Source organism: Osmerus eperlanus, chromosome 6 (genome assembly GCF_963692335.1).
Source record: "Osmerus eperlanus chromosome 6, fOsmEpe2.1, whole genome shotgun sequence".
Classification (NCBI taxonomy): Eukaryota; Metazoa; Chordata; class Actinopteri; order Osmeriformes; family Osmeridae; genus Osmerus; species Osmerus eperlanus.
Window position 1 is genome coordinate 6,842,808 of NC_085023.1, and position 24,939 is coordinate 6,867,746.

Below are 24,939 nucleotides of genomic sequence, written 5' to 3' on the forward strand. Positions count from 1 at the left end.
AATTCGAATGGGAAAAAAACACAGACAAGTATGTTAAATTAGTCTTTGAAATCGTGAGAAAATCAGTACTCTTCTCTGCTTTAGACTGGGGGGGCGTGTCGCCTGAAGGAGCTGAAGCTCGGCCCGTCGCTGCCTACCTACGACCCAGATAATGGACGCTACGTCAAGCCGAACAAAACGTATAGAATTAGAATTTATTTGTTCAATGAGTGAAACATACAGATGCATATAAATAAAATGTTCCCCTGAGCTGTAACAGTAAAAAGTGACACCAGAGACAGCAGACAGTGAGCTCTCCAACTAGGCTTCTTCTAGCACATTAGCTACCATTTCACCAAAATACCATCATTCTACACCGAGTAGCCTAATATCAAGTTAGCGGTTTGCACTAACTCATAGCAGAGGTACCTCTGGAAAAGTTATCTAGTATAATTATAACAAGCATACAGAACTGAGTGATGAACTGCTGGCGGCGGTGGATGGTCCAGTTGCGACCGGAGGAGGAACGGCCGGGAGGGCGATGCTCGGTACGGCTCTGCGCTACAAGAGAAGCCGTGTGTCCACGAACCCCGTCTGTCTCTGGTCCATGTTAAAACTATCCGCCGTGAAATGGTCACTGCAGAGGCGGCTGTTGGAGTTTATCCGAAGCTTTCCATCAGCGTGGCTCTTCACAAAATCAATCCACCTATTTTTCCTTTCCTCATCAATAGGGAAATTAAATAGCGTTGCAGCGCAGCTGAAGTTTTTGCATCCAGGGAAGATGCAGTTGCGGGTGGAGGGAGACATCCTGAAGCTGGCTAGCTAGCTGATGTAGGCTACAATAACAGTACAGCAGGAGGAGCCATTCAGTGATCTGACGTAGATGAGTCGAAATGACAAAGATGGGTAACTTTTTGGCCCCACCCATTAAAACCTGAAAACGGAAGAGAAACTGTTCTACGGTCTAACTCCACATTTCAGTGCGACAAAGTTTTAGCGCTTTGCACATGCTATCAGGAACTCATTTCACACATATATAATGTACTGAGAAGCAAATCATGGAATTTACTTTACAGGATCTTTAACTAATCTGGAGAGGCACAGAGATGTAAACCTATGTTTATTAGTTTATTTACTAGCATTACCCTAACTGTCTAGCTAGTGAATAGCTAAACGTTATACGTAATAATGTTAGCTAGTTTTAACCAGAGATAACTTGCCTAAGCCTAGCATAACATCAGTGGTGAAAGTAAGCCGGTACTGTCAATGACAATAATGTGATGACATCCTTGTTCATCTTCGTTACATTGAGTTGACTGTGTGGTCTGCCACACAGCTTTATCCGGAGACATTTGGCCCTGTCTTGTTTTGGTTTGGGAAGTGGGATTATATATACCCGTTTCCCATCCTCTCATGATACCTCGTATCAGTGTTGCATCTACCCCATGCACATCGTTTGACCATTGTTTTTTAACTTAAATTACAACAAACCCGATAAAACAAGAGAAGAATGCCTTTTCCTAATGCTACTCTATGGAGTTGTAAACTGAAGATGTCTGAGTGCAGCTGTTACTAAACTGCCATTGGGCCGTTTGCGTTCGAGGGGCGGGGCTTAGCGATAGGTCAATTGGCAAGCTATATATTTGAGCCCTGCGCTACCGATTGACGCTTGGTAATTCGTGAGACACACCTACAAGTGTTTTCGTTCCCCAATTCCCATCTCAAAATTGGCAAAGGGGAGACAGATGATACGTGAGGGGGGTGAAAGGAGGGGCCACTATTTAACATTTAACAGGGAGTCAGGTGGCTGAGCGGTTAGGCAGTCGGGCTAGTAATCTGAAGGTTACCGGTTCGATTCCCGGCTGTGCAAAATGACGTTGTGTCCTTGGGCAAGGCACTTCACCCTACTTGCCTCAGGGGGAATGTCCCTGTACTTACTGTAAGTCGCTCTGGATAAGAGCGTCTGCTAAATGTAAAATGTAAAAATGTAAACATATTTCAAAGTAAGAGCTGTAGCCTGAAGATTGGCTTAGTGCGCTACACGTTTGCGCCAGACTGTAAAACACTGGACGGTAGCTCTGAAAAGTGAGGCCAAAAAATCTTGATCGCCCCTAATGGCTGGCTGCAGTACAGGTCATTAGTCCCGCCCCCTCCATGTTAGCGGATGGGACATGGGCCAAACAAAAAAATCACGTCAAATGATTTTTTCCCAAAGATGGTTTCTGTAATTTAAGGTAGTTCTTATCCCGCTGATGTCTGTTCAAGTGCTCATTTTTCTCATCAGTTTGTTTTCAATTCGTTATTTGACGATATCAAAATGGGTTATTGTGTGCTTGCAATTGGGTCGGGCGAGTGTATGGGTGGGGGCGGTAAGATTAAGGGCCTTCCCCAAAATGTTGCCACAAAGTTCGAAGCACAGAATTGTCTATATAGTAACATTTTATACTCAAGCATAAATGAATTCATCAGTAGAACTAAGGTTCCAGCCCGGTCTGCCGCCTTTAACTCTGGGGACCCTGATCAATAGAGGAAGGCCAGATACAACCTTTGAAGGCCACCAAAGCAGCGTAAAGGGGTTACAGAACCAAGGTGGAGTCCAGCTACCATGGCTCTGACCCCAGGCGCATGTGGAGTGGACTTAGAGCCATCACAGACTACAAAGGGAGAGGCTACAGTGAGACCCAGTCCTCTGCCCTGCTACCAGACGAGCTGAATGCATTCTATGCTCGCTTTGAGAGGGACAGTGATCCCCCTGCAGTGGAGTTACCTGAAGGCCAAGCCAGTGGTGTGCCTACATTAACTGTAGCTGAGGTGAGGCTTTGCTTCCAAAAGAACAACCCTCGCAAGGCTGACCAGCTAGCAGGGGTCTTCAGTGACATCTTCAACCTCTCCCTCAGCCTGTCGGCTCATAATAATAATAATAATGTTATTGTTGATTGTGTGAACTAGCTGGGTTTGCCGTTGGGTTAGCACAGCAGCGGAAATGATTACATGATTACATTTCCGGTTCGTTTCCTGGGCGCTCCGCATAACCCCTATTGCCAAGTGTACATTGGTAGCGCATGGCTCAAATATTTGCTTTGCCGATTGCAAAATGTGATGGAAAAACGATTGGCCACAATATACCCTGACCCGTGTGCCTGCGCCTCGTCCATTACTGTTCACAACATTAGCAGGACTACTTGGTTGGCGTTGCCTTCTCAGCTTGAGAAATCGAGGTGTGGCGTGAGAGTGTGTCAATCATACACGCAGTGTCAACCAATTATACTGCATGAGGTAGGGCCGAGCCAACTCACACACACACAGTCAGACTAGTAGTCGAAACTCGGAGGAGAGCCATAACAAATCAATGCATTTTTAAAGACATTGTGGTTTAGGTAGAGTATAATTTCATTTAATAATTTAATTAGAATTGTTTTCACACCTATCATAGTCAAAGTCATAGTTTATATTCACAGTTAATATTCATAAACTGGTTTCCACAAATAACTAATTTGTTCACTTTCTAGACGTTTTGTGGTTAGTAATAATTGCTTATTCTTTCTTAATTGTTCATAGTTCACAAGTAGTTCTCAATGAGGATATATTTATTTAGTAATCATCAAATACCTACCAAGGAACTACCTTTGTACTAAATTGTCTATTACTTACTGCTTAGTTAATCTTGGTTCCATATTAGTTAATAGTATTAAGTTCAGTGTTAATGTAGTACTACCTATTACTTCCTGCATAGCTACGTGTTAACAACGGACCATTATTCTAAAGTGTTACCCATTATTTTTGCATTAGAAACGTTGTTTTGCTTTTGAATATTCTTTTTTTGCATTTGAAAATTTTGAAACTTTTTTTTTTTGCTTTTGAAACTTTTGAAACTCTTTTTTTTGCTTTTGCTTTTTTTTTTACTAATTGAAACCATAGACTGTATATATATGGAGTTGGATTAGTTTCATAATTCACAATCTATGACGAACACAAAGTTTCAAATCCCTGCAAATCCCTGCAAGGAAACGCTATCTTTTTGTTGGCGTAGTTGGTAGTAGTCGCACTTTAGATGAGTATCTGTACTTCTACTTCAGTGAAGGATGTGTACTTTTGCCATATCTGCCAGCCAGCCTTTTACCAGCCAGCAAGCCAGCCAGCCAACCAGTCAGTCACTCACCCCCAGCCTCAGCCTGCTAATCAGACAACAAACCAGCCAGCCCCATAGCCAAGTGTTAAAGCCATTACTGGGCTGGGCAGCTCTCAGTCCCCTGGAGAACATTCCATTCATCCTGTGAAAATGGCTGATGCACAGGAAAAACTATCTGGGACAGGACCTGCACCTCTCTCTCTAAAAGCCTCACTCCTCTGCTCACTGCTGTCCTCAAAAGAATTTGGGTCATATTTTCCTCCACCTCAGTGTAACAGGCTTTCACATCTCCTTGTCAAAGCCATGGATCCTCTCTTGCCTGAGGTCCATCTGATCTAGCCGCTTAAGTCAAACACCAGACTCCTGGACAGAGGCTAGCTGGGAGCTAGCTGGGAGTTGAGGCTAGGAGTGGGACTGGAAGAAAGGGATGGCTGGTGGAGGACTGGAAGAGAGGGATAGCTGGTGGAGGAGGACTGGAAGAGAGGGATAGCTAGTGGAGGAGCACTGGAAGAGAGGGATAGCTGGTGGGGGAGGAGAACTGGTGGAGGGTGACAGGTGGTGATGTAGGATAGCTAATGGAGGATATGCTGGAGTAAGATAGCTGGGGGTGTAGGATAGCTGGTGATTTAGGATAGCTGTTGGAGGAGGAGATCTGATAGAGGAAGTGGCACCAAAGTGGACTGATACTAAGAGGGCTGCATCATTCAGAATGGATTGGGTGGCTGGCTGGTTTTAATCAAGTTAAAACAATGACTCACACATGCCAGGATTTAAAACGCGCTGGCATACACTACATTGTCCATTAGCGAGGCTGAGGAGGAATGTGCGCTGGCTTCTCTCAGCCTGGTGTGCGTGTGCAAGCATAGTGGTAAGCATGTGTACTTGTATGTTTGTGTTTGTGTGTATGGGAGTGTGTACCTCTGTGTGTGTGCCCTTATGTGTGTGCCCGGGTGTGTGTGTCATGTAAATGAGGGGGCCAATGTCCCCCTCGTGACTACACCTAGGTCTGTGCTACTGTCACTGTCCCTGGCGGAAAGAGGGAGCAAGACATGAATGTTCTGGATGGAGTGCCTCCATGGAAAATTCCTAAACTGAAAGCAGTCCTCATCCTTCTCTAGGGGCCTGCGACAAAAACACAACTGGAAAAAATGACAGGACAGTTGAATCATCAGAGCCCGATGATAGAACGTGGTGAGAGTCTCACCAATCCATGGCACATTAAACCCATCTGTGCCCCATGGGCCAGATATTGGGTTATATTAACTGGTCTGACTGGTCTGTAGTCTACTGGTGTCCCTTCTGCTCACACCTCCCAAGTCTTCCAGGAGTGGGGGGGAGAGTGGGGGAGGAGGCAACAGAGTGGTAAAGACATCCAGCCTCCTCTGTCTCATTGATGCAGACACACATATATTCATACAATACTTTCATGGACTCTCACTCCTTTCAGCCTCCTAGCTGGAATCCTCCATTCTCTCACCCTCCCTCCATCCCACATATCCAGATGTCCCGCTCAAAGACGTTGCTATAGCTACTCAGAGGCGGCATAAAATCGCATACATTTTTTCCATCACATACAAGCTCTTTCTCTGCAGAACCCCATTCTCCCTCCCTCTCTCTCTCTTCTTGCTATTCTCTCCACCAACCCCTCTCTCTCTCTTTCTCTCTCTCTCTCTCTCTCTCTCTCTCTCTCTCTCTCTCTCTCTCTCTCTCTCTCTCTCTCTATCTATCTCCCACTGTGTGTGATCTAATATCGTAATGGGTAAGAATGGGGCATTATGTCTGATAAAGAACTGTTAAACTAGTGGTGTGGAGAGTTAGGGAGTGGTATGGACTGGCAAGAGAAGAGGAGTGGGGGTTAGGGGGCAGAGCCAGGATGTATGGGCTCCTCCTACCGCCACAATGAGACTGTCTGTGAGCACGCTGACCTTTTAGGGTCCCCACCACATTGATCCTTTCACCCTAAATCTACCATTGGAAATGTGGATATGCTGCTCTACTAGTAGGGCAGAATAGCATCCACCCCATTCATTCCTGTCAAGGCAAACCACCCCATTCATTCCTGTCAAGGCATCTCATTCATGCTCTCATGCCTTTCCTATAATTCATTCCATTTAATCTGACTGAGGACAAATGTCCATTTATAATCGATGAGGAAGCTTGCTACATAGATGGTACTGTGACAGAAAATGTCAGGAAACTGTCTTTGTCCCAAATAATACAATTTATTCTAACAGGTGTTTTACTCGTAGTCCAGGATTATTCACTCTAATTTAGTATGTGTATCTCAAAACTGTTTTTGGTCAAAGGCAATAAAAAAAAATCAGCCCCCCCAGATTTAACCCAGAAGTCTATACTGTGACCCACAGAACATTTGAGAGCACAGGGCGGCACTGAAGCATGACTTGTGACCTGACCTTTGCACGGCCCTCGGATGACCTCCAATTGGGGGTCCCGGCACTTGGCACGGAGGAACTCGCAGCGTGACGTGAAGGTTCTCCCATCCGAGGCACACAGGGGCTTCCGATGACCACCGGTACATTCCATGTTACACTCCTTATCCTGGTCCACCCGCAGAAACTGAGGGGAGAGAGAGAGAGACAGACAGATAGTGAAAGAGGGAAACAGAGAGAGAGGTAGAGGGGGGGGGAGAGCAAGAGAGGGAGATAGGAACACATAAAAAGTTAACCATGAATCATTGACCTCTGCACCAAAACAGTTGAATCCTCCCAGCCATGGCAGCAGGTGGTATTCTGATGGGATTTATGAAGGTGATTCACAGGGTGTGATTAAAGCTCCTGTAGGGGCATATGCCTCTCAGATCATTGGTATGGCACACAGTCTGAGACAGGACAGCTGGCCATTGCCAAAAAAAACTAAGTATGTTAATTGCCAGTTCCTTTTTTGGGAACTTTACATCGGTGGTTCAAAAACAGGCATAACATCCTCTCATAAATGCATTAGAGAGAGTTGATATACAACAGCTCGACACCTAGATGAAACACTGCCATGGCGGCCCTTTGAGAGCTGCTGTCAGCCAGTCACACAGAGGCCGTGCTGTGTCTTGTCCAAAAGAGAGAAATGGGGGAGAGGGGGAAGGGGTGTACTGGAGATGAGAGGGATGAAGGGGGGTCTGGGTCCGACTGTGAGTGACACCGACTTTGACTCCTCCTCCAGCCTTTGTCCATGCCAACACCTGTGCAGGTATTCATCTCAAATCCCTCCCGAAGGATGTTTGACTCAGGCATGAAAAGAGCAACAAGGATGCAGCATCCCAGCTGAGGATCACCTGTGTCAATGCCGCCATTGTGTTTGCAGCCACAGACTAAAACCCTGTCGCCCAGCCATACAAACAGGCTGTAACTGCTACAATGAATGAAAGGACAGTGAATGAGAGAGACCCTAAATAAACTGGCATGTCTGCTGTTTTGTGTTGCTACAGTACAAGTGTATGGTGTCCATACTGTTTGTGTGCTACTGTACACTTCATGTTTTCATGAGTTGGCTGGGTTAAAAGGTGAAACCAAACTTGTTGTTTCGTGTCCCTTTCTTAACCAGAACTCATGCAGGTGTCATTTTCAATAATGTTTTTTTTACAATAATAAGGATTTACAATCATGTCTGTCTGCGGACTTTACTGTCCTCTATTTAAAATAATTTTCTATTCAGAGAAATTTAAATACTTGCCTGCATGAAGTTACTAATGTTTTTTTAGTCAGCGCTGTCAAGAGTATGCACATATACACACTTGGGCACACATGCTCACACATAGATACACTCACATACACACACTCACATGTACACACACTCCTGATGCTTAGTCATTTTCTTTCTTCACATCAACCTCAGCTACAAAGTACAAAGTCTTACATCCTTAAATCTTATATCCAGTCTTAAATCCATTGTGATGTGTCACATGACAGGGCAAATCTGCCTGGAGACAAAAACAAACATCATCCATAAAAGTGGGAGGGGCAGTGGACAATAAAAAATGTGTTGTGTCTGACATCTTAAAAATTAACGAGTGAAGGGAGAGAAGGAAAGAGGGAGGGAAGGAGGATAGGTGTTCAGACTAGGAGGGCTGTGGGGGGGGGGGGGTGCTGCCCCTGGAAGATGAGGTTTGTGGGGAACACGGCTTTGCCCTGGGCCAGGAGAGACAGCCCCCCTCCCTCGCCATAAATCTCCCCAGGAAGACTAAGGAGAGGCCCGTTGGAACACATCGGAAGAGGAGCTGGGAGGGAACACATTTTCGTATTGAATGAAATATTTTCTTTTCATGAAAACTGTATGTTTTTTTTTTAAACCAGCCTAAAGGCCCGTTCACACCAGGGACGATAACTGTAACTGTAAATATAACGTTTTAAGAATAGTTCTTGGTTAAAACAAGAGCAGAATCCTAACGACAACTACTATTATAGCGAAACGATATTATTGGGATCACTTTCAAAATATTTTTTGTCACAACTGATGAACTATAAAACACTTACAACCAATCAGAATCCATCCAATTGAAAGCGCTCGCGCATTTGAAATGGAAGACTACATTGCGAGAAGCTAATCAAGGTTGTCAAGTCAAGGTTGGTGTGGAGGCAAATATAGTTCTAGTTATCGTTCGTGGTGTGAACGGGCCTTTAAACCTATGTATTATTGTGTCATTATTTTGAAAAAGATGGGACCTGTACTGCAAAGGGAGGAGATCAGGGACGAGAGACAGAACATGAAAAAAACATGCTTACACACATTTTGGAGGCTAAAGAACATATGTTTTGACAAACACCTTGGGTCTGAGTTATAACACTATCTAGTCTTTATCATCCTTCTGCCCTTTTCTCTCTCATACTCTTTAACTCTCTTACACATTCTGTCTCTCCCTATCTTTCTATCGACTTTTATGAACTGATGAATGGCAGCTGGCATTTAGTGCCCTCTTCCCCTTTGTCTTAATTCATCTTTTAATGACTAAGCTATGAACATCCATTGAGACAGTTATGAATAATTGACTGCATAATAATCCTATTCAGTTGCCCAGTTCTGTGTGTTGGGGGTCTTTCTCTGTATTAGATCCTCTGCTCCATTGGTTGTGACTGACAGGCTCCTGCAGTTCTGAGTCTGAGAACTCCCCAACCCCCCTTTACCTCCTCCCAATTCACCTCCTACCCCTTCCCTTCCTTTATCTTCTCTCCCTTCTCCTCCTCCCCCTTCATCTCATCCACGTTGTTCCAGCATCAACAATATCTCCAATGAGGGTTTCCCCCTGCAGTTGTGACCTTCCTGCATCCTATCTTTCCCTCCCTTCTCTCTCCCTCCACTCTCTCTCCCTATGTTTTATCTCTCTACATCCTCTCTCCCTATGTTTTATCTTTCATAATTCTCCTGGCTGTCTCTATCATCTGTCCTGCACAGCTCCCCATCACAGACAGCCAAGCAAGGGGCATGAAAGCAAAAACAAATGTCAAAAAACTACTTCCGAAAAAGGCTGCAGACTAGTCCAGGCCATGGTCGGCATTGATAATGACAAAGGCTGTGTAAGGGACTGTCCGGCCATGCATAGTGGTGGGTAGGAAGCCAGACATGAACCCAACCACAGTCCCACATGGGCCACCCCGGAGCCCAGACCAGCCTTCTCATTAACATCCTCCAACAAGCCAAGAGACTGACAACCAAAACACAGCCATTCAATCAGCGGCCCAGCATCCAGCCAGACGGCCAGCTACTGTAAACCACTGCAGCAGATACAAAATCCTCCAGAACTCCCAGGGTTAAACTACCATTCAAAACTCCCAGTGCTCAACTACCATCCCAAACCCCAGCCTCCCGTTCCCTGGCATCTTCTAGGGAATGAGATAAGCTGCAGGGTGAGGACAGAGTGAGAGTTCTAGGGCTAACAGGAGAGAGAAAGAAGGCCTTCCTTCTGTGTCTTCCTAACATTAGTTGGTTGTCTGGCTGGAGGGTAATGTGAATGGCCTGTCCTTATGGATGTTGGAGGCAGGAACGTTACTCTCCCCTGACTCACTTCAACCTCCCTAGCACAGTCACACACATTGTAACACACCACTCACATTGTAACACAATCTATAAGCCACACCGTAACAGGGTAAAGGCCCGTTCACACCAAGAACAACGATAAAAACAACTACTATATAGCGGAACGATATCGTTGGGATCACTTTAAAACTATTTCCAGATGAACTATAAAACACTGACAACCAATCAGAATCCATCCGAATTTAAAGCACCACCATTTGACATGGAAGACAACATTGCGAAAAGCTAATCGTCTATAGTGTGGATGCAAATATAGTTCTCGTTGTAGTTTTCGTTATCGTCCTTGGTGTGAACGAGCCTTTAGGAATGGCCCTAAAAATCCACACAAGACTGCTTGATTTGATGCAGTTTGTGTCCTATTCAGGCAGCCGGACCTCTCCCTTTCTTTCTGTCTCGCTCTCTCTCAATATTTCTGCCTGTCTGTCTTGCTCTCTCAGTTTCTCTCCAATTCTTTTTTGTGTTCTTTCCTCGTCAATGTCGGAAGACATATCTGCTAAAATAATACAATAAAAGGGTACTGAGAAAAATGTGGGTGGGGGTTGAGTGAGGAGACAGAGTGTGAGGGAGGACAATCTTTTTTTTTTGTAGACCAACCAGCATACAAATCAAATCCTATTACCTCCCCCTGGCTCTGTGGCATTGTGGGATTGAATGGAGTGCTCTGGAGGCGAGGCTCCAGCAGAGAACACATTGTAGGCCCATGAGGGCCCTCTGGGCTGAGGGGCCCCTAGTCCCAGCGCCCTGAGAGGCCTCTTACAACACAGCCCCAAAGGGTCAATGGGGGCCCCAGCTGAGAGCCGTGGCCAATGTGTTAAACTGCATTGGCGGTAGTTTCCTGTGCGAACGCTGGGATGCAAAGAAATCATTAGTTTCAAGCATGATGGAAAGGGAAGAAAGTGACAGCTTTTAACCAGTCTATTAACTCAATCAAAGGCACAAGCAATTAATTGCTGTGAACGATGTAAAAAGACAAAGGAAAAAAGTTAGAAGTCATCTGAGAAATGAAAAAAAAGGTGTGTGCAGGTGCGTGGTTTTATGAACAAGTGGGGGGCCATAAGGACCATGTGTTATTCTAAAGCATGTTTCAGAACACGTTTGTGCAAGAGGCAACCATTGTTCTACAGGTTCTTGGCATTTAAAAACACAATTCCAGACAGGACCAAGACCATTAACGGTCCAGAGAAAAACAACAACTTAATTCTAAAAAATGTCTGTGACCTCAGATCCAACTTAGGATCAGATCAACATTAACCTACATAAAGTAACCTAATTAAAATGCCAATTACAATAAAGTGTTGGTAAGACACCTGTATTGTCAATATAATATATTAGGGTATTATTGTCTTAGAACTCTTAACTGGAACCCACATGAACATCTGACACACCAATGCCCACCCAAGTCAAATAGATTAGATGCATACCAGGGAAATCATGTGTGTGAAAGAGTTCTGAGGAACTTAGAAGTGGAGTTCACATTGCTAAAGTCACATCCAGAACATGTCCCTGCATCATAGACACACATTCCACACACTGCTCCCCTAATTTCCCTGGCTCTGTTTCCTTGGCCTCACACACAGCTCCTGTGCCCAACAAACTCAATGGAGAAGCACAAGGATTAATGTTTTTTATCTGTGTTTGTATCACTCACTGTGTGTGTGTGTGTGTGAGTGAGTGTGTGTATTATTATGTGAGAATTCCGAGGTGAGTCTGCACAATGCAACACTTCCTCCCACATTCCACTATGCCCTGTACAGGCAGGGAGACAAGCTCTCTGACCCCATACCCGCAGGTTAACTACCCACAGCCATTTGTTTCCAATTGGATATTAAGGCATCTTCTCACGGCACATAAATAATGGCACTGGGGGGCAATGGTTCTCACATCAACCTCTAAATCACGGGGGCAAGGCTCTGACACTTGACATTCCTCAGCCTCTTCAGCCTACACTGTGTATAACTCTATCATTCCTCACTCGTACACTTGAGTGTGGTCTGAACAAACCACTCATTGACCCCGTTTCAGACTGTGCTGCTCTCCTCTCTTCCAGGGCAGGGACTGCTGCATAATGTGGATGTGAGAAAGTGCACTGCTGCTGCTCATCTGATGAGAGGGCTGTGTGTAAATAGGGCTAGGTGGACAGGGGGGGGTTCCCGGTGGACTACTCAGGACAGAAGCTGTGTACGCACCAGACCATTTCTCAGAACTGAAAGTTTTAAAGACACTGGCTTTTATGCTCTCTGACCTACTAAATAATACCATGTGCTTTGTGTCTGGAAACATGCTGATACAACAGGCAAGTGTTCACTCTTGTTGTACCAGTGGCCCAGGAGCATTGTATGTAACATGATCATCCATGGAACAACAAGAGTGAACAAGACAGCTAAGCAGACTGGCAGTGGAGCCCATAGCAGGCTGCTAACAGACCCCATAGTACCACAGAGACAAGCCAGCAGCGATAACCACCTCTGCCTGCCATTTGGCACAATAAGCCTCCTTGCGTAGATTCAGCCAGACTCTGCGAGTCCAGAAAGAGAGTAGACTAGAGAGTAGTCCTATGCTAACTCACTTGAGGATTTTTTTTATTTTTATCTAACCTTTAGCTACTTATGCAGGACATCCCAGCCAAGGTATTTTGGCCTTAAACGCACCCATGTGTTTCTTGGCCGATTTCAACCAGATACTTGTTCAGCTCTGACAGATGCTCCCCCAGATATTCTCATGGCCAAATACACAAAAACACTGTAAAATTCCATAAAGAATTCACCCAGTCATTCTATTAATCCAAATAGATTGCTGAAAGATCTTAATCAAAATTTCCAAACTTTCTGTCACCAAATACTCTCAAATAACAGTCCTGAGACAAATGAAGAAAAATATATATAATTTGTTATTACCTTATTTATACATTCATCCTATTTTTGTACACTGATCACAACTAAATGTTTACCCCCACCCCCATTTTTGCATCATTTCATACACCTTTTATTTAAGATATTGATATAATAAGATAAGTCAATTGATTAATACAAACAAATGAATCTAAATCAAACAAATAATCCCAAATAACAAATTCATTGTTCGCAAAGTGAAGTTGTTATACATCCACGGAGATTGGATAGTAGACTATAGGTGGTCTGACTATATGCTTACCAAAACAACTTGAAATGCAATTAAAGCATGAATTAACCAATGTAACTTGACTCTATAATACATCGAAAAGCACTTTTTAACATTAAAGCTAGCCTTGCTGGCATAGTGTGGAGGCACCATACCGTCAGCGCGGAGAATTTCTGAGCGCACCCGACGCGCAGGACGCAGAGAAGGAAAAACAGCGGGCAGACGCGCATCCTGACGTTACTTCACAAGTTACACACGATCCAAAAGGCTGTCCGGTCTTCACCTTAAAAAATCTACCAAATCCTAAATATACAAATAGCCTACTTGTCTTCTAACAGTCCTATTAATTTAACCTTCAACGTATTCCTTTCCAAGTTATGATTAAGAATTGTACACAGCTTTATTTTGACGTCTCCCTGACTGACTAAACCGTTAGGTCTGCAACCTACAACAAAATCTCTTTTTATTTCTGCAATACGATAAACCCCCCGCGTCTGACCTTTTCCCTCCCTCGGAGTTTCTCCTTCTTTCACTCTCGAATTCTACTTCTTGCGTTCTCCACACCCCCTCCCTCTTCTTGTATTTGTGGATTGGATCCCTTATCGGCTGCAGGCCGTTTCTTGCCGGTAGGTAGCCTACAGCCTACGTTTTGAAGCCTACAATTTGCCAACTTCTGCTGGTAGCGAAGGAAAACCATCGATACTATTTTCTTGATTTCCTTTTCCTTTTTTGTGTAAACAACAACAGGTAATTATTGTCTGTTTTTTTGTCATGGAGGTGGAGGGGTGGATGAAGGGATGAGATAGAATGGAAACAGTGTGCACCCTGCGTCACGCAGTCTGAGTTGTAAAAAGGTTTATAGTTCAACACAACTGTCTGGATTGCACAGCAGCTTCTGCTACAATAAATCAATTTTAGACTTCACCACCTAGTCTCTTACTGAATGACACTTCCCTTTACCACAGACAAACTATGCAGATTTGTGTGCAATGCATCACATTGATTTGAAATGTGGTGTACATACTTAGACCGCGTAGTTGTCGTCTAAATTCAGAAAATGCAGCGTCATATTTGAGCAAAGGTATCCCACTGACAAAGGCTTCAACCCTTGGCCGGCTGCTGTCCAATATACTCCACTGGGCGCAGAGATTGTTCGACATCAGACGAGCGATCCAGGTGGTCACAAACAAGCAATCACGCCACCTGGTGGTTTACAGACAATGCAAAAGTGACTGCCACAATATATACTTTTTTAGGCTACTCTCATTTGTTGTCCTGTCTCACTAAAAGTCGTTTGAAACAATAGTAGAGGAATTTATTTATTTTCTAAATATTGGTTTCATTTTTAAGGATTACTCAGAGAAAATAGCAGAAGATATGTCCCGAAAAATGTAGTAGGCTATTCAAATCATCCGCCACAATCCCATAATGCTCTTGTGATTTAAGTGCAGAACGAACTTCCGTCTTTCTTTTCCTCAGGCTGCGTGGTTGGCGTCCTCAGACTCTGAAATCAAGCAACTGTTTTTTTCGAGACAAAACATATTCCTACACCATGTCGTATCAACACGAAGATGCAGAAGAAGTAAGTGTACGTTTCCGTTCATATACTATGAGCGAAAAGCTCACCATGACGTGTCATAGATAACGTGTTAGCAAAACTAGCTAGGTAGCTATAGTGCTACTGCTAGTGAAAAAACCCGGCGATTGCACTGGCGCTGGCTAAGCAGATGATGCAAAGGCCACTGCTATCTAACTTGTTACAATGTTACTCAAATAAACAATATTGGATTATTATACTTCATATCATCTATATGAAACCGAACATTGGCAATGGTTCTCCAAGGGAAGTTGATATTTACTGTACATTCTATTCTTTCAGTACGATCCTTACTCCTACTCAAATGACTACGATCTGCACACAGGTTAGTGTCTATCCACAACTAATGTAGAGTCAAAAAAACTAACTTGGCTTTAAATAATATAGGCCTAATCCAAGAGACGATATAGCTGTTAGAAACGTGTAGAAATAGAAGATATAGTATTATGTTTCCTATCTGTCCCTGCAGGTGACCCCAAGGCAGACTTGGCCTACGAGAGGCAGTATGAGCAGCAGACCTACCACGTGATCCCTGAGGTGATTAAGAACTTCCTGCAGTACTTCCACAAGACCATCTCGGACCTCATAGACCAGAAGGTGTACGAGTTGCAGGCCAACCGGGTCTCCAGTGAGAGCATAGAACAGAAGATCTATGAGATTCAAGATGTTTATGAGAACAGGTATGGTAAAGAAAGACCCTCACAAGCCTGAAACAATGGCAATGTGTTACCTAATGTCAGAAAGGGTGAATATGATCCAATTAATGTACAGGTTATTCATTCTATAGTTTGTCTCAATCAGCCCAATGAACAGAATGTGTTTACATTAGCATATTATCCGGTTAAATTAAGTGACACCAAATGTAACCAGTCTATCTAACCTGTTCTTCTGAAGCTGGAATAAGCTCACTGATCGTTTCTTCAAGACGTCTCCCTGGCCAGAGGCAGAGGCTATTGCTTCCCTGGTTGGCAACGGTAAGTCTGCTGATTCTTCTGGTAAGTCTGCTTTATTAATTTTTCTTCATCTATATGTTTGGCACTGGGGCCCCATGTAAATTCTGTCAAATGTATTCTTCCCTTCTTCCCTTCTCTCTCTCGATTGAAACCACAGAGAGGAGGATTGGATAGGTACTAGTCTGTTTACAAATCAAGGAAGGTGGAAGGATACAGTTTGATAGCATTCATATGGGGCTTAGCACTAATTAGTCTTACCCTCTGAACTTTTTTGGGATCTGTAGAGTCATTGATCAGAGCAGTGATATCCAGTTGGAGTAATGGTCGATTTTATGAGAACTATGTTGTCTCTGTTTGTGTTGGTTCCTCTAGATGCAGTGTTCCTGATCCTCTATAAAGAGTTGTACTACAGACACATTTATGCCAAAGTTAGCGTGAGTGACCCTGAGATTTTTTTTTTTCACGACCCCTCACATTTCTGCTGGATTGGATTTTTTTCAGTGTGATTTACTACTGATATTTTTTTCCTGCTTGGCCTTGCAGGGTGGACCAACTCTCGACCAGAGATTTGAGTCCTACTACAATTATTGTAACCTCTTCAATTACATTCTGAGTAAGGCTTAGTAAGAACTGCTGAATTGTATGGCAAGTTCTACTGTGTCCATGTATGAATTTATCCAAAAAGAAAGTTGTATCTCCCAACTGAGCATGTTTTGCTTCCGAACAGATGCTGATGGACCTGCTCCTCTGGAGCTGCCCAACCAATGGCTCTGGGACATCATCGATGAATTCATTTATCAGGTACAACAACAACCACATAGACATAAAGCCAATGACGGTCCTTTGAAAATCAGATGGATATATAATGAAACGTGTTTCTTTCACATGGTCTTATTGTTCTTGATCTTGTTTAGGGATGGTACATGTCACATTATGAATTGCAAACTCTAAACAAGCTTGCATGCCTTTCCTCTGCAGTTCCAGTCCTTCAGCCAGTACCGCTGCAAGACGGCAAAGAAGTCAGAGGAGGAGATTGAGTTCCTGAGGAATAACCCTAAGATCTGGAATGTTCACAGTGTTCTCAATGTTCTCCACTCTCTAGTGGACAAGAGCAACATCAACCGTCAGCTAGAGGTCTATACCAGCGGAGGTAGGAGAGAGAAAACGGAGAAGGAAAGAAATCTCTAGTTGTTTACAGGCCACACTGAATATATGTGAAGATCCTGGCCTATAGTTATGTTATTTTTGCACTTTGCCTGGTAAAATACTCCTTCCTTAACTATCCACCAAAAGAAGAACGCACTTGTAATCCTTGATATTCTGCTGTGCAGCCTATAAGCACTGTTTAGGTCGCTTTGGATGAAAGCATCTGCTAAATGTATCAAGTGTCTGAGTTTGGTCAGTTCAGTGTGCCATCTTGTTGTTCCACAGGCGACCCAGAGAGTGTGGCTGGGGAGTACGGTCGTCACTCCCTTTACAAGATGCTGGGCTATTTCAGTCTGGTGGGCCTGCTCCGACTGCACTCTCTCCTAGGGGACTACTACCAGGCCATCAAAGTTCTAGAGAACATTGAGCTCAACAAGAAGGTATAATACACACTAATATAATATGCAGGGTTTCCTGCAGCACTTTTCAGGTAAGGCGGCTGCCTAAGCAACACACGCCTGCCGCCTTAACTACGTCGTAACTAGAGCACAAATTCTCCATCTCACACTCATATTCTTCCTCCCCTCTGCTCTCCTTTCCTTACCCTCCTCCTCTCCTCTCCCTATTGCCTTCTCTCCTCTTCCTACTCTTCTCCTCCCATCTTCGCCTCCTGTAGAGTATGTACTCCCGTGTCCCAGAGTGTCAAATCACCACGTACTACTATGTGGGCTTTGCCTACCTGATGATGAGGAGGTACCAGGACGCCATCCGCGTCTTCGCCAATATACTGCTCTACATCCAGAGGACCAGAAACATGTTCCAGAGGTCCACCTACAAATATGAGATGGTGAGCCCATCAACCTGGGAATGCTAGTTTGAAACAACACATTAAGACAGCGCTTTGTGTTTGGAGAATATCCATCACTAAGCTTAATATATTTACAAGGGATGGGCATGAGTATCCGAAAGTGACAGCGACGATTAATCATATAAACAATGACCGTGTGAGTTTGAAAATGTATATTTTCTTTTTTTTTTATGATTGGTTATAGCTAGGGCTGCAACTAACGATTATTTTAACAATCGATTAATCTGTCGATTCTTTTTTCGATTAATCAATGACTCGTATAACAAAAAACAAAAAAGCATTAATTTCCAACCCTTTATTCAAAAACAAAACTGACAGTGCAAAAAATCCTCAGAATGTGCACAAACAGGCACATAATTTAGAAAAAGTAATTAATATTAGTGTGGATTTAATGCTATTTTCCAAGATGAGCAATTTATTTGAGTTTTGTTTAAAACTTAATTGAAAATTGAAAGGTTGTGGAAGTAGGCCAGACTTTATTAGAATAATCTGGTGTATATTTAAGGTTTTGTGACACAATTTTGAAAAAAGTTAAGATTTGAGAGGATTAAGCTATTTTCAAAGAGTGATTTTCTAGCATTTTATTCGAAACTTCATTGAAAAAGTAAAGGCTGTGGACGTATACCAGACATTAAGATACTCTGGTGTCTGTTTGAGGTTTTATATTCCTAAAAATATAATAAAAGTCTACATTTTTCAAAATGGTATGGGTGGTTTTCACCCGGTGTCTTCCGATTGTGAGACAAATGTCGAATATGAAACTAACTTCACCTCGGTCAATTAACACACTTTTTCAATGTATTTAGTGTGAAATGCTCCCACACCTTGGATGACTTGGGTCGTACTGATTTCTCTGCCTCCGCCATGTGTTTCAGAACAACGTTACTCAACATCGTCTCTCCGATGGCCTTTCCTCTACCTCCGCTCCGCGCTCAACTAAACTTTTTTTTTTTAAATACTCAAACATCTCCTTGACTTAGAGTGGCGTAATAATCGCGCGACACAACAAATCGATAATGAAATTCGTTGCCAATGCTTTTAATAATCGATTTCATCGATTCGTTGTTGCAGCCCTAGTTATAGCAGAATTTTGGGTGGCACCTTGACCTCTGACTGGTTAGCGTTGCCAGAGCATTCGTTCCAAAGACCGAGAAACATGGCTTCAAAGTTGCGTATTGATGTCTTGCTTCAATTTGACAAAATAGATAAATACTGTAGGCCTAATGTAATCGGTCATATACAAAACATTAAGAGAACACTTCAGAATGTTGTGAATTATTTTTGCTTTATTTGCACGTGTTTCAGCGTGCTGTTAGAAGAGTGCATCCACAACGGGAGTTACACTCTGGCTATAGCACCTAACTGAATTTGCATCCTTTTGTGCAGATACAAGTTATGTTTATGTTGTGTATCTAGGATATCTGATTAATCTCATAGGATGCATCATAGAAGGGGCTTCCGTTTACTAGTACTGGAGTTCATTTACTCTTCAGCGTCAACTCATGCAGCTATTCTATTCAGATGTTTCTTTTTCAATAACATTGATGCAGCACAAGCAGTGTTATTTTTTTTCTAGTCATACGTTTGTTTTCATAGAAATGTTTTCATTTATCTGTCAACATCAATTTTCATAACAATCATAAAATATTTTCATTTTCTCCATGATGGAGAAAATGACCTGTGTACCCCCCCCCCCCCCCGAGTACACAGGTCTCAATAAATGAGTACTCATCAATGATCGAAATAAGCATTTTACAAAAATGCCCATCCCTAATATTTACGAGAATCAAATCTATTAATTTCAAGAAGCTCTAAGGACTTGCAGCATCAAAGCCAGAAACCAAGCCCCTTGTCCATTCAGTTAGCATATGTGTCTCTTCCTGTGGTTCCAGATCAACAAGCAGAATGAGCAGATGCACGGCCTGCTGGCTATTGCACTCACCATGTACCCCATGCGCATCGACGAGAGCATCCACACCCAGCTGAGGGAGAAGTACGGAGACAAAATGCTGCGTATGCAGAAGGGGTGAGGGCACATAGTTGGCCTCTGGTGGTCCGGCTGCTAACACAGTCCCGCGTTATCTATCTATTCAAGGTGTTCTGTCTCTTTTTTTATTATTTTCCCATATTTTTGATATATTGTAAGATAAACGGCAGATTTACATTTTAGTCATTTAGCAGATGCTCTTATCCAGAGCGACTTACAGTAAGTACAGGGACAGTCCCGCCGAGGCAAGTAGGGTGAAGTGCTTTGCCCAAGGACACAACCTTCATTTTTCATGGTCAGGAATCGAACCGGCAACCTTCTGATTATTAGCCTGACTCCCTAACCGCTCAGCCATCTGATATATTGTAAGATAAACAGCAGATGGAGGTTATGAGTCTGTATTGGGGCCCAGTTAACACCCAGTGTGCTTCTCCCTCACAGTGACCTGCAGGTGTTTGAAGAGCTCTTCAGCTTTGCCTGCCCCAAGTTCCTGTCTCCCGTGGTGCCCAACTACGACAACGTCCACCCAAACTACCACAAAGAGCCCTTCCAGCAGCAGCTGAAGGTGTTTGCTGAGGAGGTGCAGCAACAGGCCCAGCTCTCCACCATCCGCAGGTAAAAACCACCATTTCAACATTAAGCTAATGAGTTCTATTTAATCAAAGTAGTCTTATGCATCTTTTTAATCTTGTTTAGTGATGGTACCACTAGTATTATGAACTGAAGCATCTGACCAAGCTATAGAATGTAGGCAGCTGTACATGAAGGCTATGCTAAAGGATAACTGCTATGATAATGCTGACACCCATACTTTCACTTTGTATACCTTCTTAATATGCCCCCCCCATACAGTTTTCTGAAGCTGTACACCACCATGCCAGTGGCCAAGCTTGCAGGTTTCCTGGACATGACGGAGCAGGAGTTTCGTATCCAGCTGCTGGTTTTCAAGCACAAGATGAAGAACCTGGTGTGGACCAGTGGCATCTCCGCTCTGGATGGAGAGTTTCAGTCTGCCTCCGAGGTTGACTTCTACATTGACAAGGTGTGTGTGTGGCCTTGTTTAGCTATTCTTGTGGGGACCTAGCCTGACGTTGTCATACTCATAATTCTAGTCAGAATATGAGTCTGAAACCGCTCCGTTGGGCTGTGAGTATGGGGCATGTGATATATAAAAATACTTGACCTTCCAGGGGGGGCGTGGGGGGGGCTGTTGGGGGGGCGCCCCCCTAATATAATGTTAGGGGAAACTACTATGGAGATCAGTGTCAATGTAAGCTGGTGGTAATGTTACTTAAACATACTGTGTTACTTTTCACATGTTTGTAACTTGTCTGCACACTTTGTAAGCTGTTTCTTGTCAGGATCCAATATAATTTAATCATGTAATCAATCAAGTTTAAATTATAAGGTTGGGTAACGTGTCCTCTTATTTCAGGACATGATCCACATCGCTGACACCAAGGTCGCCCGTCGCTACGGTGACTTCTTCATTAGGCAAATCCACAAGTTTGAGGAGGTGAAAAGCATTAATAATGTTATCTTTTATTAGTATTCGGTCATATGATTGTACATGGTATCAGTCTTATGTAGTTAAGGTTGTACATGTATGCTTGTGGTCCCTACAGTTGAACCGATCGTTGAAAAAGATGGCCACGAGTAACACCACAGGGACATCCAGCAGCACGTCTGCAGCCAGGGCCACATGAGCCCTGGACATAGCAGCAGACCAAAGGGGTGCTCCTGCCAATTTAATCTTTTTCTATGTGTAACCTTATAAACAATAAAGGATGAAGTGGTGTGTGGAATACACTGGTGTTATGACTTTGTTAGGTTGCAACCACAAACCCTATATGACACCTTTTTTGTTTTTTGATCATGTATCTATGAAACACTGAAGACGGAATACATGTTAAATCATTGCTTATGAAAAGAGAAATTGGCAGTTTGGAAAGGCATTTGAAGAAAGTGATGCACCCTGCTGATTCTGTTGTCAGCCCTCTGTCAGGACAGCTGAAGATGAACCAGCATTTCATAAACATTTTACTTCAAAGTTTAGGGATTGGTTTTGTTACTCTGGTTATTTTCCAAGCCTAAAGAAGAGACTGTGGACTTTCACCCTGTTGTAACACTATACATCCATCCTTTCTGTTTATGAAATAATCCATCCAATTGTGCTAGATCAAAGATTATGAGCATGTGCTGCTGCACACAGTTACTGCCAACCCCACCACATCAGATCAGTGATTTCACGGTGCAAGGGAAGATGTCTGTTTATACTTAATTAGTATGTTACCAAACTCTAGCCTTTGTTTTGTCTGTGCCTTTTAATATCCTGTCTCAGTGGTGGAGGAATTCAGTGGGTTCTGTGCTGTTGTGATTGGCTGTTGCCTACCATTCCACTGACCCTGAGGGGGGAGGCCGTTGCATATTTTATTATCACAGATCATCAAACAACATTTTGCAACAAGTGTCTCAAGCCTGGTGACAATAATGACAAAAATAAAAACTTGCAAAATAGAATATAAAAATATGCAACACTCAGATTTCCAAAACAATTGATTACAAAAGGAAAAAAGCACTACAAATGTACACTTACGCCAAACACCCATTTGCTCTTTACCTATTTTGGTAAGTCAGCATTTTTCTTCAAAAATATTCTTCCTCTGAATTACATATTCTTTTGATTTTTTCTTCTCATGAAAGTGAAATAAAAAAATAAAGCAACTGTGGCTTGCTTCGCCCACGTACCTTTTTTCTATCAGATGGCAATGTATGAAGTTATGGGAACAATGCCATCTTGTATATTTTTTACTATCATACTCCTTTTTATTGTTTTTTATTTATTTACTTGAGGACCATTTCACCACTACCATATTTTCAACATCAATAAGTCTCACATATTGCCCTTAAACTGTAAAGACTTAAAGGCAGGATAGGCTAGTTTTGCGAACCTAGCAGTTTTAGATTGAGTTTGAAAGGATTCAGACCAAAATATCCCATCCCTTCCCTTAACCCTTGTGTTATCTTCGGGTCATTCCGACCCATCAGTCATTGTGACCCACTGTCGTATTGCGACAAATTTACCTCATACAAAAACAAAGTGAAGCATTTTCTTTTAACTGTCGGGCTGTCTCAGACCCCCCACATTGCAATGGTTAAAAGAAAATTATTTTTATTTGTTTTTGTATTGGGTGAAATTGGGTAAACACAACGATGGTTCGTTGTGAACCTTTGGGTCATGTGACCCGAAGGCAGCACGAGGGTTAAAAGCCACTGCTCCAAAACGCATGAACGCGCTGCCTGACTACTTCCGAGGTAGGTAGATACACAATAATTGCATTTGGTCCGAATGTCGTCCAAACAGTAGTGCCAGTCCGACCTTAATGATTCATGTTTATTAGTCTTGCGATGCCCACAGATATCGGACAGATTTCATTTTACTGTCAAACCTTTAGATTTATTGGTTGCTATTAGGATGCGCAGTTTATTTCAGCAAATATGACAAAAAGTGATTCTCAACAACATAACCTACCCTGCCTTTAAGAGTAAAAACAGTGTTGTTGCACTGGGTCTCTGGTGTGTTTGGGACAGAAGCTCATCCGTGCACAAAGTCCTACTCTGAAGGATCTCCAAGTAACAGTGAGTGGTCACTTCCTCTGATTGGTCTGTTCCCTCCAAGCGATTGAGTGCTTGGCCTCCAGGAGCAGACTGATGTGGCCTCTATAGGGCTTAAGTCACTGCACAACACCAGCAATTCCACCAGTGCCTTTTTTAGATGATCACATCTATAAGACAGGCTATAAGTTCTTGTTTGCGAAGATCATGAAGGAGACTTGTCCAGTGATCTTTTTACTTCACCTTCAGTCATTGAGACATTCAGTCAATGTTTTCTTTTTTTTGACCACTGAACTCAAGATTTCAAAGACAATACACCCCACCCCCCCACCCCCCCCACAAACACTGAATTTAATATTTTCCTATAGTCCAGTTAGTGGCCATTCGCCGGTCTGACGTTTTCGGGTGCGTGTGAGTGTATGCAGTCTAAGTGAAACTCCAAATGAGAGAGAACAAAGAACACAACTCACAAGATCCAGAATTCCCTCATCTCTCTGTCGTACAGAAAGGTGAGGGGGGGCTTGGGATCTCTCCACCTGGATATCTGGATGTCTCTCAATAAGTGTCCTCAAACAGCATAAACAAGACAGGGCCATTGTGTACTTGTCACCATGATCCACTAATAAAACTTTAAATTCCAACTGATTAGATTTATTTAATGTATTGTATTCAGTCCACCAAGTAAAACCCTGTCCAGTGTGTTAGCTTGTAGACTCTTCACTGCCAGATGGTGTCCAGATTGGCTCTGGAAGTCTTTCAGACTGCACACACTTCCCACTGCCTCCTCTCCTGGCTGGGAGGGGGATCTAGAAGGACACGCACCCCGGCTCTGCTCAGACTAGCGAGGCCTCGGCTAGTCATAACTCAGTGACCTCCAGGGGGTTCTCGGTCAGCGTGTCGCTACCCTTTTTGCGGTGGAGTGGCGTTGACTTTGCTGACTCTGTGCGGGCGTTGCGCTCGGCGTACAGGCCCCCATCCCCGTTTAGCGCCTCCAAAGAACGCGCAAGGGCCCGCTGGTCATCCTCTGGCAGGCTGTTGAGGTCAGAGGTCAGGAGCGTGCCTGTGCTGCCATGGACCACGTGCACGCCATCCGGACCCCGCAGCTCCACAGGGAGCTTGTGTTTGAAGCGCAACGTGCCGCGGCCACCACCCATGCCCAGACGCTCGTCCTCGTCATCGTCCAGGTCACTCTGGATCAGCTAAGAGCAGACGAGAGGAAGGGAGGAGATGGAGAGATGTTTACAAGATAGATGGAATGACGGATACAAGGGAATAACAGAAAGGGATGGTAGTGGTGAAGGAAGATGACAAATATAAAATAATTTAGTATATACTAATATTGTTAAGTTAGTCAGTTTGAAGGAAGTGTGCCAGTCAGAGATCAGCTGGGAAGAATATCTGAGGAGAGACAGACATCATGTTGGAATGTTAGCAGAGAGTCTGCATCTCATCCTAAACAGTGACTACATTGGGTTAGCAGGGACCAAACGGCAGACATGCAAGCAG

At 43.5% G+C, this 24,939-nt stretch overlaps 3 protein-coding genes across 14 annotated transcripts in view; 1 reads left to right on the forward strand and 2 right to left on the reverse strand.

Moving 5' to 3' along the window:
* The window catches only part of smoc2 (SPARC related modular calcium binding 2), a 45,987-nt gene extending 31,575 nt beyond the window's left edge, over positions 1-14,412 (reverse strand). The window contains exons 1-2 of one of the 3 annotated variants that reach the window (XM_062463292.1): positions 14,292-14,412; positions 6,523-6,685 (exon numbers count right to left, since the gene is read on the reverse strand). In XM_062463292.1, the coding sequence (XP_062319276.1) occupies positions 6,523-6,652 (130 nt within the window). In that variant the 5' untranslated portion in view covers positions 6,653-6,685; positions 14,292-14,412. Of the gene's footprint in view, positions 1-6,522; positions 6,686-13,422; positions 13,796-14,291 lie in introns of those variants that run through there. The other 2 variants (XM_062463290.1, XM_062463291.1) reach the window with 2 other exon arrangements.
* Positions 13,782-21,623, forward strand: eif3s6ip (eukaryotic translation initiation factor 3, subunit 6 interacting protein). Of its 8 annotated transcripts, none has more exons than XM_062463279.1 (16): positions 13,782-13,893; positions 14,747-14,855; positions 15,147-15,189; positions 15,334-15,544; positions 15,759-15,859; positions 16,190-16,251; positions 16,361-16,430; positions 16,545-16,618; positions 16,796-16,967; positions 17,249-17,403; positions 17,640-17,810; positions 19,724-19,857; positions 20,260-20,433; positions 20,671-20,860; positions 21,254-21,334; positions 21,444-21,623. In XM_062463279.1, exons 2-16 carry the CDS (start codon positions 14,820-14,822, stop codon positions 21,522-21,524), a joined length of 1,755 nt encoding a protein of 584 aa, XP_062319263.1. In that variant the 5' UTR covers positions 13,782-13,893; positions 14,747-14,819; the 3' UTR covers positions 21,525-21,623. The 8 variants fall into 8 exon arrangements, with proteins under 8 accessions (XP_062319263.1, XP_062319266.1, XP_062319262.1 ...); XM_062463282.1 differs by having other exon boundaries at positions 13,783-13,893; positions 14,747-14,849; XM_062463278.1 differs by having other exon boundaries at positions 13,889-14,014.
* A 611-nt stretch (positions 21,624-22,234) lies between these two features.
* Positions 22,235-24,939, reverse strand: part of cdh23 (cadherin-related 23) — a 415,870-nt gene continuing 413,165 nt past the window's right edge. For all 3 annotated transcript variants that reach the window (XM_062463257.1, XM_062463258.1, XM_062463259.1), the window contains one exon: positions 22,235-24,632. In XM_062463257.1, the coding sequence (XP_062319241.1) occupies positions 24,291-24,632 (342 nt within the window). In that variant the 3' untranslated portion in view covers positions 22,235-24,290. The remainder of the gene's footprint in view (positions 24,633-24,939) is intronic.

Excerpts from the sequence above, each read along its gene's own strand:
- eif3s6ip (XM_062463279.1), top strand. The coding sequence starts at position 14,820 with ATGTCGTATCAACACGAAGATGCAGAAGAAGTAAGT. Across the intron at positions 16,252-16,360 it reads ACATTTATGCCAAAGTTAGC|GGTGGACCAACTCTCGACCA; the intron begins GTGAGTGACCCT and ends TTGGCCTTGCAG. Across the intron at positions 17,811-19,723 it reads CCACCTACAAATATGAGATG|ATCAACAAGCAGAATGAGCA; the intron begins GTGAGCCCATCA and ends CTGTGGTTCCAG.